Source organism: Megalobrama amblycephala, linkage group LG3 (genome assembly GCF_018812025.1).
Source record: "Megalobrama amblycephala isolate DHTTF-2021 linkage group LG3, ASM1881202v1, whole genome shotgun sequence".
NCBI lineage: Eukaryota > Metazoa > Chordata > Actinopteri > Cypriniformes > Xenocyprididae > Megalobrama > Megalobrama amblycephala.
Genome location: NC_063046.1, coordinates 10,123,606 through 10,144,176, shown reverse-complemented (window position 1 = coordinate 10,144,176; position 20,571 = coordinate 10,123,606). Strand labels below are relative to the sequence as shown.

The window sequence follows — 20,571 nt, the reverse complement described above, 5'->3', positions numbered from 1 at the left end:
CATCATTTTTAATTTGATCATACTGTTCGCAGTGCTTCATGGGATTGTAGTTCTTTCCCTCACTAAAGCTGATAAGTACACAGACTTGTACCCCTTGTCATTTTGTCCAATATTCAAAAACTTTTTGCTTCAAATCAAATTTTGTAGTGTTATGATTCACCTCGCAGCTGATTGGCTTGGTTCATGGCTTATATTTCTTTAATGAAGACTATTTTAAAATCTTGATTGGAAAAATGAATTTAAAAAATACTTATGGAAACAGCACTGCTGAAAAAGGGGGCGGGAACTTGCACTCTATAAGACTTTCTGATTGGTTTAGCACAGTGTTATTTAATATTATTTATATACTATTATATTAATATTGTGAATTTGCTTCTATTTTTCTATTTTTAGTTTTCATTTTAATTTTAGTAATTTTGTTATGTTTATTACAGTAGGTTTTTATGTTTATTACATTTAGCTTTAATTTATTTACTTACATTTTTTGTAATTTTAGTAACTTAAACATATTTTTTAAACTTATTTTATTTTATTTTACTTAATTTAATTACCAAAACTGGTTTAGCGTGTTTCAGTATGGTTGCTAGGTGGTTGTTAACTGCGAAAAAGTATAAGAAAATTAGCAGCATATCTCTCCAAAACACACCGCATGATATGAGGGATCATGTCTGTTTCAACGGTTACAGAATGTGCCAAAGTGTCATAGTTAGTTTAGGGGGTTGTTTAAATCCCTAATCCCAAGTATAAGCAACTGTAATAAAGATTCTTGCTTTACAACAACACTTATGATCGTTTCTCGGTGAGATTACACTTAATAAATTCACAGCAGCAGTAAAAGCTTTTTAATTTATTGCAATGCCATGATACATTGTTTTATAACTTGTAATTTCATTGTTTATATTACAGTATGAAGAAATAAATACATATGATATTCACTATTCAGTGAGTCACAGTCCTTCTATGACACTGAGTCTGACCTACTGAACGTATTATTTCACTGCTGCTGTTTTCTTGGCGAGTAATAACCTATATACCTCGTATGAATATCAGAAAGACAATATTTTTCCTCCTCTCAGTTGGCCTTCCCTTATTTGCATCTGTGGTTGTTTGATTAGTCTTTCCCTGCTGGAAGCAGGATGTGGCTCAACATTACACTCTACAGCGCTCGCTCCTGTGGCTCTTTTTAATTTTCACCTTAGCTCAGGCCAGACAACACCTTGCCTTAAATTTAACAGAAAAAGAAGAACAATTAAGAACATGGGTGTGGGTTTTTATTTTACAAAATGTACAGAGACAGGGAAATGACAGGGCAGAACAGAACAGAATGCTGCAGTTATATAGAAATGACTTAGATCAACTGGTGGGTTGTGGAGTGTGTAGTTACTGTAACAAAAACATACTATAATTCTAAATGTTTTCTGATTGATTTAGATAAAATAGTTCTTAACTGGTGGGAATTAACTCAAATAGATCACAGTCTGTCTTAATAGTTTTAAAATGGAAGAGAGAAGATTTTTCTTATCTTTTCCAGGGAAAATAACCTGCATTACCCGCAGTTAATTGTAAATTTCAGTGTTTGGTTTATGGGCATGTTTAGACATGGACAATTGTGAAGTCTGGGACCTGATACAAAAACCATGAAGGTTGTGAAACTACAAAATGCTTCAAAGCATCAAGCAAGGTGTATAATAATAATAGGCTAGATTGAAAACTCAATTTGGTTGAATAAAAAGAATGTCAGTTTCAAAACAAAAATTTACAAATCAGTGCCGGGTAAAAATACTCTCTCAAATCCACACATGACGATTTGCAAGTGCAGATTTAATAAACAATTTGTGTACGTACTATTCAGAAAAGTGCAACCATAATTGTTCTTTGCATTTGTGATTCTCATTTTGTGAATGTAAATTTGGTTGAGCATTTACAAATCATATTTAATTGCTATTTGCAAAAATATATACTTTTTTAAGGATGAGAATTGGTGTACAGATTTATGATTCATATTTTGCCAATACATTAATTTTAGCTCCACAATGTTACGCTTAAATATCAATATATATCCGCCTTTCAATTTACTTTTTGAAAGGACAAGTTTTTGTTTTTTTACTTGTGGGATTGTTCATTATTTTAGAAAGGGAAAACATGAGGTAAACAGGTATTTCTGTGTTTATTTACTAATACAAAAAGGAATTTGGACAGGCCAAAACCAACATTCTTATGAAAAAAATTAATAAATAAAAAAGAAAACAGTAAGTTACTAGATTTATTTTTTTGAAAAATGTATACGTATGGTAAAAGCTGCATCAGCTGTTCATTATTAAAGTTATTTTTTACACACTACTGTCCCCCGGTTTGTAGAATAACCCAGTTCATGATAATCAAATCTTTTCACATTGTAAGCTGCAGCACTTTGGTTTCCCTCCGGACAGGAATAAGCTCCTGACTCAGATATTATTCTTTATAATAGTCTAAAGACTGAGACAATCACACATTTCCTACTCCCCAAACAAGACCGCAGTCGTTCCTGATAAGCACAACACTTAGTTTCCAGCTTGCAATGTATATATTGCTAGTTAGACTCATGCAGTGCCAGCATGCTTTTTGCTGAGACTTATAGCTGATTCAGTGTTTGCATCTGCCCCTGGTGTTCAGATGCTCATTTTTTTCCCCTTCTAATCAAATAAATCTGAATTGCTGAAGAAAATGACTTTTTGAATGATACATATAGTTTACTAAGGGGTTGATCAATAATAATAGTGTTGCTTGCCTTTGCAAACACCACAGTCAAAACATGAATGTGGATGAATTTTATATTCAGACATTTTGAAATACATTTCTGTTACATTTGTATCATAGAAGAACATTTCATTGAGCAGTATTTCTCAATAGAGAGTTAAAATGCTCCTCTTTGTTTGTCTTATGTGTTCAGTATTATCAGTCTTAAAAAGATTTCTAACATCATTATCAGCAGAAGAAGAGATAACACTGCAGTTATTTTCTTGCTTAGATTTTGTCGTTTTCCAGAAAATATCTAAATATTCTTAAATCAAGATGCATTTACTTGAAGCAAAATGACTTTAGATATTAAGTCTTGCTTATTAAGTGAGTTTAATATTAAAACAAGAAAAATGTTTGCCAATGGGGAAAGAAAAATAACATTAATTTAAAGTGGAAACAAGATTATTTTGTCTTACCTTATTTATTTATTTATTTATTTTGAAAAACTAAATTGTTTTAGAAAACAAGACTTAAAGTGTTAGTTCAACCAAAAATGAAAATTCTGTCATCATTTATTTACCCCCATGTTGTTCAAAACCCGTAAGACTTTCATTCATCTTCGTAACACAAATGAAGATCTTTTTGATGAAATCTGAGAGATTTCTGTCCCTCTATTGACAGCTACACAACTGACACTTTGACGCTTCAAAAAGTTCATAAAGAGATCGTAAAACTAATCCATATGAATTGAGCAGTTAAGTCCAAACTTTCTGAAGCTCAACCGAACCTGCTTGACAAAAGAACAAACCTCTTGCAGGTTCTTGCTGAAGCTCAAACGTGCTGCGTAACACGAGAATGAACCTCATTGGTTCTCACACGCTTCCGTTTACCACAAATGATGTGTGCGTTAATTAATGTTTATATGTGAATAAAAGACTTATTAAATCTGTTCATCATATAAAGTGATCGAGTCTCTTCAGAAAATTTGGACTAAACCACTTAAAGGGTTAGTTCACCCAAAAATGAAAATTATGACATTAATGACTCACCCTCATGTCGTTCCAAACCCATAATGCTGCGTTCACACCAGACGCGACTTGCGCGAATAAATTGCGCTATTCGCGCGTAGTTGGACGCTTGAACATTTTGAGTTTACTCGCTTCATTCGCACGTGAAAATCCCTTCACAACAGACGCGAATTCACGTCATGAGAGGGGCTCTCCCGCTCCTTTATGTGTCCCAGACTCTCCCACTGCTTTCTGCACACTTTCTCTGAATAAACACAACTTGTCAGTGGGGAAATAATTGTAAATTACAGCGAATAAGCTCAATTGGTCATCTTTAGTTGGCTTGTAGTCTTAATATGTATATATATATAGCTCAAATTGAGTAAAGACCGTTTTTTACAACTTATCAGATTGTCCGACCTCCTCACTCACTTTCTTTCAAACACGATCCTTTTTATTTCTGTTTCTATAAATGTATGAAGATGTATAGCGACGATGATTTTGTCCTCCATTGTTGTTGCGAATTTCTGCCTCAGCTCGCTACGTCACGTCACTACTAGAGCAAGCTCCTGATTGGTTAACGCGGCGCGGAAATTCGCCAAAGTTCAGATTTTTCAACTTGCGCGATTTGCGCGAATCGGGTCATTCGTGCGAATCGCTCAATTCGCGCCGCGTCATTCGCGCCGCAGGATGTCAATTCGCATCTTTGCATTGACTTAACATGTAAATTACTCGCGCTTACCTCCGTTCATCTTCAAAACACAGTTTAAGATATTTTAGATTTAGTCCGAGAGCTTTCTGTCCCTCCATTGAAAATGTATGTACGGTATACTGTCCATGTCCAGAAAGGTAATAAAAACATCATCAAAGTAGTCCATGTGACATCAGTGGGTTAGTTAGAAGTTTTTGAAGCATCGAAAATACATTTTGGTCCAAAAATAACAAAAAATACGACTTTATTCAGCATTGTCTTCTCTTCCAGGTCTGTGTATATCCGCTTTCAATCCACAGTGACGCTTCTTCTTCTTCTTCTACGGCGGTTGGCATCCAGCTTATTGGTGCATTACTGCCCCCTTCTGCTCCGGAGTGTGGTTCACTACTCCGCAGTGACGCTGCTGATGTAAGACGCTGCTGACGTGTTATCCGGTGCGCCCGAGCTTCGTTTACAGTCTGAGGGAGACGCACGCTGTATTCAAGCTATTCTACATTGTTTGTATTTTGGTATTGCTATATTTTTTAAAATGGTGCGTAGGTGTGCATGTCGCGGATGTCCTAATCGCGTCACAGTCCGGAGCAGAAGGGGGCGGTAATGCATCAATAAGCTGGATGCCAACCGCCGTAGAAGAAGAAGAAGCAGCGTCACTGTGGATATACACAGACCCGGAAGAGAAGACAATGCTGAATAAAGTCGTATTTTTTGTTATTTTTGGACCAAAATGTATTTTAGATGCTTCAAAAACTTCTAACTAACCCACTGATGTCACATGGACTACTTTGATGATGTTTTTATTACCTTTCTGGACATGGACAAATCAGTGCACCGTACATACATTTTCAATGGAGAGACAGAAAGCTCTCTGATGAGATCTAAAATATCTTAAACTGTGTTCCTAAGATGAACGGAGGTCTTATGGGTTTGGAACGACATGAGGGTGAGTCATTAATGACATCATTTTCATTTTTGGGTGAACTAACCCTTTAATTCATATGAATTAAGCAGGGTTCAAACTGTGCAATTTTGGCCACAATTTGGTCGCCTGAGACAAATTTTTAGAATCCTAAAAGATTCCTATAATCCTAGACTAAAATCTGTAGTCTTTGATCGCTAGTTTGACATGTTCACAGACAACCGTTGCGATCAAATTTTACCTCCAACAAAATCCTGGCGGTGTCAGAAGATTTGGCACACAGTCCTACAGTGTGACTTCTCCTATGACGAATGTCAAATTGTCTTTGTTTTTCAAGACAAGCTGTGATCAAAATTAACGCTAGAGATGTCTTTGTTAGCCACCATTTCAGTCCCATGTGTAGTGGCAATGACAATTTATTTATATAGCATAAATAAATACAATCTACACTGTCCAATGAGCTTTACAATAGCTAAAAACACATAAAAACACAATAATTATTAAGCAATAAAACACATACACAGAGAATTGTAAAAACATACCATAAAATAGACTAGAATTGGTGCGTTAAAATATAACAATAAAAGACAATGTAAGGGTGCTTCAACATATATTATATGCCTTATCAAGCAAATATGTTTTCAACTTAGATTTAAAAACAGATAGAGATGAAGCCAGTCTAATTGAAATGGGCAAATCATTCCAGAGTCTAGGGCCAACTACAGAAACAGCACGGTCCCCCCTACATTTTAACCTAGATTTAGAGATAGACAGGAGTCTCTGATTAGATGACCGCAGTGATCTTGTTGGATGGTGCTCAGTCAAAAGGGTGGAAAGGTAAGGTGGAGCCATTCCATTTAGGGATTTATAAATGAGAAGTAAAATATTAATATCCACTCTGTAGTGTACTGGTAACCAGTGTAGGGAACGTAAAATAGGATTTCTCACCAAGGGCTTCACATGCAGCTCACAGTCATCGAATGTGTGTGGGTTAATGATGTAAAACTCCGGACAATTTTTCATGCATGCGTCTGTTTTTAACGCGTCTTGACTGTCGTACAGTCTGACATAAATGACAGCTGAGATCCCACAGTGTGACATGAGGATCATGTTCGTAAAGTCTGACAACGACAACAATCGTAAAGGACTATTATAAATCGCACAGTGTGCACTCGGCTTTAGTCTCACGATCTTTTGATAAACTTTTTGAGGAATCAAAGAGTGGTTGCATTAAAAATATCTTCATTTGTGTTCCGAAGATGAGCAGAAGTTTTACAGGTTTGGAACGACATGTAATTAATGAATGAATTTTCATTTTGGGGTGATCTAATCATTTAATAAGTAATAGTAATAATAGTAATTGTATCTTGATTTAAGAATGCTTAGGAATTTGTACTGGAAAACAAGACAAAAATACTGAAGGGAATAATGTCTTCCTCCTCCGTGACCTTTCCTCCCATTTCTCCCCTACAGACAGATCGACAGTATGACGCCCACCAGGCCCACCGTTCCTCAAAGCCGCACAAGGACTCCTACCTGGTGGAGCAGGTGTTCAGCCCACACCACTTCCCTCCCGCGGTCAAGTCTCACGTGAAGGGCAGTCCTCTCTATACGGACCTGCGCCTGACCGGCCTCGCCGACGCCAAGCGTTCCCAGCCCTCCTGGACCATTGAAGAGTACAAACGCAACTCAGGAGACAAGAACAAGCTCAGTGCCTTGGACCTGCAGGTGAGAGCTGACCTCAAGGGCTTTGCACTGTGATTGCAACCTTGCCAATTTTGTTGATTTTTCACTGTTTTTTTGAGGCTTTGCTTTGTGTGGCGGTCTGTGGGATTAGCTTCAAAGGCTGAGTCGCATGGGAATGGAGGCTTCGATTTTATTCAATCAATGCTTCTCTGCCACATGCCGGCGGTGTGTGTCTTAAGGTCGTCAGTGCAGTAGGTGACCTCGTGTGCTGTGAAATATTGATGATCCTTATTTAAATCACTCCCTGTTGACAGTCAGGGACTCAATGCAATTACTGCATGCCAACATGAAATGCTGTTCGCAAACGGATTCTGGAATCTTCTGTGTGAAACTGGATGTTCAGTAGAATGGACTTGATTGAATTGTGAAAAGGTAGAATGAACAAATCATTTTTTTTATTTCAATTATTTCAGTGAATCAGTTGATCCAGTTTATATAACTTGGACATTTTCTTAACAAACCAGACTGAACAATTTGTTTATGATTTTGGACTGAATCAGTCCAAGAGGATTTTTTTTTAAAGTATTTTATTTTATTAAAACAAACAAATAAAATCTTTTAGGTGAATAATGGAGATTAAATTATGCAAATTCAAATGAGATGTTTTTATGAGCGTATTCAAGGCTGCAATAAAATGAAATCACAATAAAGATATTTTATTAATAAAAAACATGAGACAAAAAAAACCCCCAATATACTGCAAATTGGGTGTACATATGGAATTATCACTGATATACTGGTAAATTACTGAATTGTTTTTTTTTTTAAAGATTCATTCACAGATTCATTCACAAATCGTTCACAAATTGGACTGAATCAGTCTGAGAGCTTCAACAGTTCACTGACTCACTTATCCGAGAATCGCTAAAAATAAGGAAGTTTGTTTGCAATTTTACAATGTAATTAAAACATAAAAAATTTTTTTTAGGTGGATTATGTTATGGAGATAGTATTAGTAGTATTGTTTAATACATAGTTTTCACGTGACATCACACACTTATAGGAACTCCCACTTGGAGGGCAAAGCAAGACTTTCCTCCATTACCTGCCAGTCATCTTTACCTGGTTAAGTACTATAAAGTACTAATGTAGTAAGACAGTGATATTAAAGGTGCCGTAGAACGTCTTTTTAAAAGATGTAATATAAGTCTAAGGTGTCCCCTGAATGTTTCAGCTCAGTTTCAGCTCAAAATACCCCATAGATTTTTTTTTATAAATTTTTTTAACTGCCTATTTTGGGGCATCATTAAATATGAGCAGATTAGGTTGCGGCCCCTTTAAATCTCGTACATCTATGGATGTTTTGCTCTCCAGGTCTCCACTCCAGTCATGCGATTGAAAACAAAAAGGCCATAAACATAATTTGTGTGTATATACAGCTTGGAACATTTTAGCATTTTAGAGAGAATGAGAGGCATGTAATATGCCGTGATGAGACATAAAGGAATCATGTTCATGTGGGTTGACATGAACAAAAGATTCAGAAAAATGAATCATACTGTACTTCCCATAAAAATATAAAGTTAATACTACAATAAACAAGAAAAAGTGGTAGAAAGTTGAAAGTTTATTACATTTTTTGTGCTTTGATAAAAGGTTGACCAGGAACCTGCATTAAGAAAGTAAAAAGGGTCCATTTTTATTCATGTTGACTTTAAAACCTTCTGTTGTGCACTTGTTTTAGATTAAGGCTTATGGTTGTCTGTTTCAGACGATGTTTATCTATCTTTGCTATCTCCAGAGATAATCGCATGCTATTGATAGAGGAGGGCTCACGATAAAAAGGCTTTAGTGTAGGAGATGGCACTCAGCAAGCTTCTTTCATACAATACCGTAATCTATGCTCTATTTTATTGACTCTCGCCAGAGGGATATTGGTTTTGAATGGACAAAAGCAAATGATGGCTTTAAACTAACTGTTCTTGTTCTGTGTGTGTGAGAACAAAATAAAAAAGATAACAGAAAAGGAAATCGCTGACCTCTTCAGTGGCTTGTGCAACGTCTGCAGCAGGATGTGTGCCCTACATCTTTGCATCAAATCTGTTACATGTTCAACCCAGTGCATGGAAAATTGGCTAGAACCAGGGGTGGTGTTTCTCTCTTTTTGCCCATTTGCAAGGGCTGTAGGTTTTCTGAAGGCCTGCTTACCCAACCGTAGCATGAGAGGAGCAGAAAACGGACAGAAAATGTCAAAAAGACAGAACACAGCTCGAGCAATGCCACGTACCAGTGATTCTTAGTGACCCAGCACAGCATATTCAAACCTTGACAAAACAAAGAGTTTTCTGGATTTGTGCAGCAAGGATGCAATTGAATGAAAAATGTAACATGAGGTAATTAAAATGATTTGCATTCATTTCTTTTTATCTGGCCTACATTTTTTTGATCTTGTCACCTGAAATTCTTTAAATTTGTTTTGTTTGCTACAATATGTTTTTTGTTTGTGCAATATGTTTGCCACATATTGTATATTGTTATAAGCATTACAAAAACATTTATCAATTAGATTTTTGTTATCTGATTTCACATTGTATCTGAATCTGACCTGCATTCAAAAAAATAGTAATAATAATATCTACCTATTAGGTTGCTTTCATACTAGCATTTTTGGTGTGCTCACCTCCCGGGTTTGATTTAAGTCGGAGTTTGGTTTGTTTGGATGATGTGAGCACAGTTTTCCCAAACTCAGGTGTGCACCCACGAACAGGGGTACGTCTGGGGTACGGTTCATGTCAAGTCCAATACGGTTTGCTGGTGGTATGAATGCAATTGCACTGAATTGTGTTTGATAAAACTGTTGCTGCATCTGAAATTTGAATACTTTCGTACTATATAGTAGGGGTGTAACGGTACATGTATTTGTCTCGAACCTTACAGTATGGACGTCACGGTTCGGTTCATGCAGTTAGATGACGAATATAGTCAGTCACAGGTGATCCACACTCCCATCCAGAAGGGGCCTGCGATTGCTCGCGATTTAATACAATACTGTTTGCTAACCGACACAAAAGGAAAAAGAGCAGAAGAAGAACAGCATACACGAATGACTTGAGCGCTTAACAACATAGTCCACTGGGTAGTGTGTGCGCTTCAAATTCATCTTTCTGCGCTCATGGACAATCATCTGTGCGTGAAACGGAGCAGAAAATTAAGTATATGAGGGTTGGGCTTGAATTTTTAAATAAAGTTTAAGTGGAGCAAAGTGTAATGCACAAGTTATATTTTTCATTATTCTATTTATTTTGTACTTTTATAACACAAGATGCTTGTCAGTTTTGTAGCCGATTGTGACCAAATACCTTTTGTATTTTATAAAAAAATATGACTTATGCAAGAGTGCATTCTGTTTACTGCTTAATGCTTAATAAACTATAGGAGGATTTACAGTACCAACTAGGGGACTAAATTGAGGGGACTAGGTTTGCACTCCTAGCCATTGTGGGTTTGTTCACTTTAGTTTAGGTTCCAGTTCTCACTATGAATTAGTTGCTTATTAGCATGCATATTACTAGGATATTGGCTGTTTATTTGTACTTATAAAGCACATATTAATGCATTATTCTGCATGACCATATTTTACATGCCTTATTCCTTCCCAATACGTAAACTTAACATCTACATTACTAATTATTAATAAGCAGTAATTAGGGGTTTATTGAGGCAACGGTCATAGTTAATAATTACAGTGGGTACGGAACGTATTCAGACCCCCTTAAATTTTTCACTCTTTGTTATATTGCAGCCATTTGCTAAAATCATTTAAGTTCTCACCAAGGCTCTTCTCCCCCGATAGCTCAGTTTGGCCGGACGGCCAGCTCTAGGAAGGGTTCTGGTCGTCCCAAACATCTTCCATTTAAGGATTATGGAGGCCACTGTGCTCTTAGGAACCTTAAGTGCAGCAGAAATTTTTTTGTAACCTTGGCCAGATCTGTGCCTTGCCACAGTTCTGTCTCTGAGCTCTTCAGGCAGTTCCTTTGACCTCATGATTCTCATTTGCTCTGACATGCACTGTGAGCTGTAAGGTCTTATATAGACAGGTGTGTGGCTTTCCTAATCAAGTCCAATCAGTATAATCAAACACAGCTGGACTCAAATGAAGGTGTAGAACCATCTCAAGGATGATCAGAAGAAATGGAAAGCACCTGAGTTAAATATATGAGTGTCACAGCAAAGGGTCTGAATACTTAGGACCATGTGATATTTCAGTTTTTCTTTTTTAATAAATCTGCAAAAATGTCAACAATTCTGTGTTTTTCTGTCAATATGGGGTGATGTGTATACATTAATGAGGAAAAAAAATGAACTTAAATGATTTTAGCAAATGGCTGCAATATAACAAAGAGAGTGAAAAATTTAAGGGGGTCTGAATACTTTCCGTACCCACTGTAGATAATGAGAACTGGACCCTAAACCAAAGTATGACCATTTTACCTACCGAACTTTACTGTACCGAACCGTGACCTCAAAACCTGCATACGTACGGAACCGTGACTTCTGTGTACTGTTAAACCCCCATTTGGTATGTGAAAAACAAAAAAAAAAGTCCCTGGATGACCTGCTGTACTATTTCAGGCAAGATTCTGAAGTGTGCATTCGATGGACACTTTACTATCCCATGAGGCCACAGAAGAGTGGATGAATTTCATTCATTCTACCCACATTCATACTATATAGAACATAGTTTTTTAACGGTCGCAAAGTAAATTCAAATTCAAATGTAGTACCTACTCAGACAGTATGCGATTTTGGATGCAGCGTTTGCGTTTTTGTGTGTTCTCACTCACTTTCCTGACTGACGCACAGCAAGCAGAGAGAATGTATATCTCATTTCGGCTTGCCTTGTAGCAGAAATGTAGTCCCACAGTTTTTAGAACAGTACATTCGTGGCAGATAGAGGCAAGTGCCGTTATGTCCAGAGTCTGCTTGCGCTTTGAAAACAAAACCAATGCTATGCATTTTGCAACCTCCTGCGTCGTCATTACCAAGCAACGGGTAAACAGCTGCTGCTTTGATGATGCAAACGCACTGTGTCATGTGTGTAACACATGGACCATCAATTGAAAACCAGTGCAGTCTGAACACAAGAAAGCATCCTGTGTGAACGGTCCATTAGGTGACTTGAAATAGAAGTTCTGTTGCCATAGCAATTACCGAGAGGGAGATTTATAAGACAATTAATAACGTGTTTCTCACAGGAGAGTTGTGTACTGTTAAGCATTCATCTTTAAAAATGCATTATTTCCAAACTAACATTAGTGTTTATTCCCTGGAACTTTACAAGCCAGCTCTGTTATGGTTTAATTAGTCTCTAGCTCACTGATTTTGTTTTGAGAAAATAGACAATGTTAACTTAATATTTAATATTAACATTTAGTGGTAGTTTTAATGTTGAGGCTTGAATTTATTATCTATATAATGTCATATTTTAATAAGGCTTGTGCACATTTTTTTCTGTCTATAATGATTTAATATAAAAAAAATGGAACTAAAATGATTTTTAGTAAATGATCAGGTTGCAATTATACATTAGCAGTCGATTATAAGATACAAACCCGATTCCAAAAAAGTTGGGACACTGTACAAATTGTGAATAAAAACAGAATGCAATGATGTGGAAGTTTCAAATTTCAATATTTTATTCAGAATACAACATAGATGACATATCAAATGTTTAAACTGAGAAAATGTATCATTTTAAGGGAAAAATAAGTTGATTTTAAATTTCATGGCATCAACACATCTCAAAAAAGTTGGGACAAGGCCATGTTTACCACTGTGTGGCATCCCTCTTCTTTTTATAACAGTCTGCAAACGTCTGGGGACTGAGGAGACAAGTTGCTTAAGTTTAGGAATAGGAATGTTGTCCCATTCTTGTCTAATACAGGCTTCTAGTTGCTCAACTGTCTTAGGTCTTCTTTGTCGCATCTTCCTCTTTATAATGCGCCAAATGTTTTCTATGGGTGAAAGATCTGGACTGCAGACTGGCCATTTCAGTACCCGGATCCTTCTTCTACGCAGCCATGATGTTGTAATTGATGCAGCATGTGGTCTGGCATTGTCATGTTGGAAAATGCAAGGTCTTCCCTGAAAGAGACGACGTCTGGATGGGAGCAAATGTTGTTCTAGAACTTGGATATACCTTTCAGCATTGATGGTGCCTTTCCAGATGTGTAAGCTGCCCATGCCACACGCACTCATGCAACCCCATACCATCAGAGATGCAGGCTTCTGAACTGAGTGCTGATAACAACTTGGGTTGTCCTTGTCCTCTTTAGTCCGGATGACATGGCGTCCCAGTTTTCCAAAAAGAACTTCAAATTTTTGATTCGTCTGACCACAGAACAGTTTTCCACTTTGCCACAGTCCATTTTAAGTGAGCCTTGGCCCAGAGAAAACGCCTGCTCTTCTGGATCATGTTTCGATATGGCTTCTTTTTTGACCTATAGAGTTTTAGCCGGCAACTGTGAATGGCACGGCGGATTGTGTTCACCGACAATGTTTCCTGGAAGTATTCCTGAGCCCTTGTTGTGATTTCCATTACAGTAACATTCCTGTATGTGATGCAGTGCCGTCTAAGGGCCCGAAGATCACAGGCATCCACTATGGTTTTCCGGCCTTGACCCTTACGCACAGAGATTGTTCCAGATTCTCTGAATCTTTGGATGATATTATGCACTGTAGATGATGATAACTTCAAACTCTTTGCAATTTTTCTCTGAGAAACTCCTTTCTGATATTGCTCCACTATTTTTGGCCACAACATTGGGGGAATTGGCGATCCTCTGCCCATCTTGACTTCTGAGAGACACTGCCACTCTGAGAGGCTCTTTTTATACCCAATCATGTTGCCAATTGACCTAATAAGTTGCAAATTGGTCCTCCAGCTGTTCCTTATATGCCTTATAATGGCATGACATTTCAAAATGTCTCACTTTCAACATTTGATATGTTATCTATATTCTATTGTGAATAAAATATAAGTCTATGAGATTTGTAAATTATTGCATTCCTTTTTTATTCACAATTTGTACAGTGTCCCAACTTTTTTGGAATCGGGTTTGTACAAAAAAACAGCAAATTTAGTCACCTTTAAAACTCATGATTGCTATTTCCCTTCAATATGAAATTGTGAAGGTTTTTTTCACAGGAGAAAATCGGATTATCTTTCTTGCTCACTGCTGGTATTGATACAAGATTACTCTGAGCTTATTGGAGACAGAGACGGCTAATACCTTCAGTGTGCATGAAGTTAAATACATGCTCAGTGTAGCGGAGGAAAGTGTCATCAGTGACAGCGTCCTCCTGCCAGTCATTGCTGAAATTAATGATATCTGATATTCAGAAGCAATCCACATGTGAAAAATGGCAACATTTAACACGCTTTGGGTGCAAAAGTCCCTGGAGAACAGTTATTAGGGGCATTAAAAATGGCATCATTGTCACAGCGGTGGCAGAGCATGTACTCTTGACATTAGATGGATGTCTTATAATGCCATATTGCTTAGACTAATCTTTCAGTCTAAGCTGGTCTTAGCTGGTTGGTCTCCCAGTCTGACCTGGTGAAATGTGCCCAAAACTAACCAGCAGACCATCCTGGCCAAGGTGGAAGATCAGCTTTTGCTGGTTCAAAACTTTTTTTCTTCTTTTTTTTCTACATGGTCATATCTCAGTGTATATTACGTTTTTTTTTATAAATAATTGTAGAAATCAGTAAATACCTGTAATGATTGATATTACAGGTATTTATTTATTTAAAAAAAACATTAAGTAACATTATTATTTATTTAATTTATGCATTTGTATTATAATTTATATTTATATATCTAATATATTTATATCTAATATATTTCTAAACCTTGGAACCTAAAATAATTTTGAGACTGTCCTCAAAAAAACCCCCAAAAAAACCCCAACCCTATAGGTCATTTTTAAACCACCTTATGACCTATATTTACATTTTAAAGTCATGCGCCCTCTAGCTGGCGTAAAAATAATGACATTGTCGTGTTACGTCTGTAGTTATGAAATGACTTATGACTGTCATTACCAATCAAAATGCATGTTCATTTAAATGCAATGCATGGACTTTTTATACCATTTGTCCTATTTCCATTTAGCAAAAATCATTTATTTATTAACAACTACACCCACCCCACCCCTAAACCTACCCTTAGTGATTTTTAGTGCAGATACATATACTGAGCACACGCGTTCCCTGGGATTGAATCCACGATCGCATGATTGCATATTGATATATATATTGCAATGCTCTGCCAACTGAGCTACGCAAAACCAGAAATATGACGCAGATAAAAGAGAACAATGCATTGAAATGAAAGTGTACTGTTGTCGATAGAGGTGCAACTTTAGAAAACGCTCCTATGGGTCGTATTTCAGGGAAGTGACAAATGACCTATATAGGCATATTGGTTAGAACATGTTGTATTTTAATTTACTTAAAGGATTAGTTCACTTTCAAATGAAAATTACCCCAAGCTTTACTCACCCTCAGGCCATCCTTGGTGTACATAACTTTCTTCTTTCTGATGAACACAATCGGAGAGATATTATTCTGACACATCTGAGCTTTTTAATGCCAGTGAGCGAGACCAATCAGTATGAAGCTCAAGAAAGTGCATCCATCCACATCCATCGGATATAAACATACTCCACATGGCTCCGGGGTGTCCTTCTAAAGTCCTTCTGAAGAGAAGCGATGCATTTGTGTAAATAAACAAACAAACAAAAAAAACATATTTAACAAGATATGAAGTAAAATATCTAGCTTCCACCAGACCGCCTTCTGAATTCAACTTACGAAGAAAGTGTAAAACTCTCGCAGTTCAAAATGCTTACGCTACGTCCTACGCCTTCCTAAATATTTTACTTAATAACTTGTTAAATATGGATTTTTTTTTTTTTTTACACAAATGCATCACTTCACTTCAGGAGGCCTTTATTAGCCCGCCGGAGCCATGTGGAGTATGTTTATGATGAATGGATGTGAATGGAGGCACTTTCTTCAGCTTCATACTCGTTGGTCTCGTTCACTGCCATTATAAAGCTCGGGATGTGTCAGGATATGTATTAATATATTTCTGATTGTATTCATCAGAAAGAAGAAAGTCATATATACCTAGGATGGCTTGAGGGTGGGTAAATCATGGGGTAATTTCCATTTGAAAGTGAACTAATCCTTTAATTTTACTTTATTACATTCAAATTTGAATTGCAATACTGCATCCTGTTTACTACCTCAATTCAGCTCTGAATGCCGTACAACCTTGCTAGCAACACCCTAGCAACTTACTGGAACACCATTGCAACTATAACACTCTAAAATCACATAGCAATGTAATGACAACCACCCAAAACACCCTAGCATCATGATGGTGAGTTATGCACAGACAAGCACCACTCATGTTTTCTTTAGAAAATGTTGTTTTGCCCCCTTCAGCTGGTTTGACTATTTTTGTCTGACTGTTTCCATTTTCCTTGCTGTCGTACCTGAACATCTCTTTCTCACCCTGAACCGGGCGCTGTATCGCCCTTTCCACCTCACTCGCTCACCATATATTCAATTAAAATGGCAATTTGATGAAAAATTCCATCTCGACAGAATGTGTTGCTTCAGTAATCTGTCTGCAGTTAGTGTGCCGAGTGGACAAGAGCTCCATTCATCTTCCACGGCCATCATTTCACAGCCGAAACCTCAGCACAATCACGGTCTGCTCCGCACAGATGCTTCCTTTGCAGAACCTCTCACTTTTTCTGTTCCCCTGCAGGTCCAGGAGTCACTCAACCCCAACAATCTGGAGTACTGGATGGAGGACATCTACACGCCGGGCTACGATTCGCTGCTGAAGCGCAAGGAGGCGGAGTTTCGCAGAGCAAAGGCGTGTAAAATTGGAGCGCTGATCGCTGCGGCCGCCTGCACTGTGATACTGGTCATCGTAGTGCCCATTTGCACCATGAAGTCTTGAGGTTTCTATCTGTTTTTTTTTTTCTGTCAGATGGTGTTTGTATCACTGTATTCTTTACTGGTGTTGCACAGACGCTGGGACAAACATGGGACTTCATTTGTGGAGGTCTGTAATTATGTCTGATTTCAGCCACCGGCCTTAGACTTTCTTGGAATGTCAATCGAAATATATCACAACAAAGAGTTAAGGATTGCAATTTGACATTTGTCTTTTTTATTTACAGTAGTCAATATTTATAACTTGAATAAATGATTTGTTATGTAGTAGATGGCCTTGCTTAAAGGCTCAGAGATGCACCCTTGTTTTATAGTCAAATATATAATATACCGATACGTTTTATGTATGTTTTTTTTTTTTCCTGGTATTGCAATAGAAACTAAAGGGAAAGCTTTATGTTTAAGCGCATTCTATTTTTTACTTTACTATGATTATGAGAATTTTAACGAGAGTTATTTTTTGATGACTACACCGACAGAATGTTTTAAAGAATGAGTTGGATTTATCTTTGGAAATCACTCGAATGTTTGGGCTTGTGCAATGCCTTTTTATAAGGAATATATATATTCAGATAGCTCAAATATAATTCATGTTTGCATTCAATGAAACCACATCTGAACTGAATAGTTCACCCAAAAATTGAAAATAATGATACAATTTTTTGGTGAATTATTCCTTAATGTTAGGGGTTTTGATTGTGAAGACAGTACATTTACTCTATTAATGATGTTTATTCATATTGACATGCGACTTTATTTCCTTCGGATTTGCTCTGTATTAATGTGCCAATACAGCACTTCAAAATCAACTATATCACATAGCTGCTTTCTCTTTGATTGTCATAATTTTTTGCCTTGTTATATCATAACTAATTGTAATATACTTGAATTGCCAAATCACTTTCAACTAGCTCAGTTTTTCTCTGAAAGTCGAATGTTTTTCTTGCACTTATTTATCAGACAGGTGTTTTAAGCATTGAAAATTGGACCTGACAACAAAAACTTCCCTTAATGATGTTCACTTTTGACACTTTTTACACTCGTAGTAGGAGTGATACTTCTGAGAAGTCAAGATGTAGGACCATGAGTGAAAACTGCCTGTTAGTCAGAAACAATATTTCCGCTATTACACTCAGATGCTGTTCCAAAACTAATGAGCTGCCTTGCTTGTCTACCGCCTACATAGGCAGCTACCTTCAAAGGCAGCATCCTGAAATAGAACCTTAGTGACTGATCTAGTTCATCTGTAAATGCTACATAACTACGTAATCAGCTCACTGGTTTTTGGAACAAATCCTGAACAAAAACAGAAAAAAAATTGTGCCAACTGATATGTGCAGGTTTTTCTTTTATCACAAATCTGTGAATGTCATAAAGATAGAGTGCTGCAGGAATGAGTTCTAAAACCCAGAAATGAGTTTACATTTTTTTTGCACTTCTGGTTCCATCATCTTGAAGTCAATAGGTTTTTTGAATGGGTTTTTGGTTAAAGGCCTGAAATAAGGTCTGTGGTTAACAGAAGCTCAAAATATTTTCACATTTTATTCTACAACATAAAATACATCTGTAATACCGCACTTGTGTTTTTTAAGCTTTCATGTGTCTTGAAAAGGGTGGTTTATAATAAGTGGTTAACCTATAGAGGTTATCAGGACGGGTAAGCATTATCATGCCGAACAGGTAAACTCATCTACTCACTAGTCCTCTTTTACAGCCTCGTTTGTGTTTATAATCATGCTCTTGCAAATTCTTCTAACTCAAACCTTCCCATTTTTAAGACTGGAAGAGTTGTTGGAAGCTTAATGATGGTGACGTAACGTAAGTCTTGCGACTGTGGTGTAGTTCGTTTATGGCCTAAGTTTAGCTTTTTATTTCTGATGATTGTATTTATTCTTCAAAATTCCTCAAAGCTGTGTTCAAGATTATCTTGAACAACATGTGTAGAATCATAAACTTTTGTTTGTCACAGAGCTTATTTTCTGTAGTAATCCAAAAGCCAATGGGAAAATACTAACTTCTGTGCTGGCACACAAAATACATCATCACTGCAGCGCTCTATGACTTCTGTATGCTAATAGTATAACGGTGCATTTCTTGTACCCCTTCAAAAATCAATGGTCTGTCTTTATAGTCTGTTGAAATAGGGTCCATGAAATTTAAAGGTGGAGTGTGTAATTTTTTTTCTCTTACGATACTTTTATCCTATATTAAGTAGAACCAGAAGTAAACAGTTCGTAGATTCATTGCACTGAAAAGTGCAAAAGGATTCATGGGAGTGTTTGGGAAACCTGTTTGGTACCACTAGTGCCATAGAAATTACACACTTCATCTATAAGAGAAATTTAATTTGCACATAAGAATGACGTTAATAGAATAATGCATTCTACGTGTGGGAATTTACAACTAATACTTTTGATCTTATGATTGTTCTTGAGAGTACTGCAACAGCATTGTTTTTGACAATGAACAGATTTTAAAATATACACATTTATATCCCTATTACCACTGTAGTTTTGCAATGTTATACTCAGAGACTTATGTGGGTAATTCACCAAATAATGATGCTTCTGTCATTTATTTACTCCCCTCATGTCAATCCAAACCCATATGCTGATATTTAAATTCTGAAGTGATATGATGGCATTGTTTAGGGAGAAGGCTATGACTGTAACCTTGACTTCCTGACAAGGGAACGAGATACTGTGTCATTGTATCGATGCTTTGGGAACGCCTCTGCGTCATTGCATCTGAAGCACGTGTGTGAAATCAGGTACTCTAATGCGGCTTGCAGGCCACAGCCTCAAGGCATCTCGGAGGATACGTGTCATGCGGCTTGCAGGCCACAGCCTCAAGGCATCTCGGAGGATACGTGTCACCCGCGGGTTTCTTCCCAGGGATTCACCACCCAAAGACACATAGTAAGTAGCTATGGCTGCCACATGCACCTTCAGAGTGGAAGAGGATAACCCTGCTGAAAACTGATCTTGCAGGAACTCCAGCACTGTACCACTTCAAGGCATACAGCTTCCTCGTGGAGGGAGCTCTGGAGTGAATTATGGTCTCAACAACCACAGTTGAGAGACTGGATTGTAGGAGTTGGGCCCCCTTAGAGACCAAACCCACAGCTTCCACAACTCTTTGTGGGGGTGAAGGATTGACCCCCCTGTCTGAGACAGAAGGTCCCTCCTGACCGGAATCTCCCACGGAGAGCCATCAAGGAGAGACACAAGGTCCCAGAACCACACTTGGGCTGGCCAGAATGGGACTACTAGTAACAGATGGACCCTGTCCCGGCGGACTCTCTCCAGAACTCCAGGCAGCAGACCAATCGAGGGAAAAGCGTACAGACGTAGCCTCTGCCTTGTGTGTACCATGGCATCCAACCCCAGCAGGATGTCTGCTCCCTGACAGGATGTCTGCTCCCTGATTTTGGTATCCAGGAATGTAGACTGCTCTTAGGGAGAGTCTTCCCTGAGACCACAGGTGGATCTGA

General features: G+C 37.5%; 1 protein-coding gene across 1 annotated transcript in view; it reads left to right on the top strand.

Moving 5' to 3' along the window:
- minar1 (membrane integral NOTCH2 associated receptor 1) overlaps window positions 1–20,351 on the top strand; it is a 30,991-nt gene extending 10,640 nt beyond the window's left edge. Inside the window, exons 4-5 of the mRNA XM_048183791.1 lie at window positions 6,827–7,081; window positions 16,885–20,351. Coding sequence (XP_048039748.1) covers window positions 6,827–7,081; window positions 16,885–17,082 — 453 coding nt within the window. The 3' untranslated portion in view covers window positions 17,083–20,351. The remainder of the gene's footprint in view (window positions 1–6,826; window positions 7,082–16,884) is intronic.
- The last annotated feature ends 220 nt before the right edge of the window (window positions 20,352–20,571 follow it).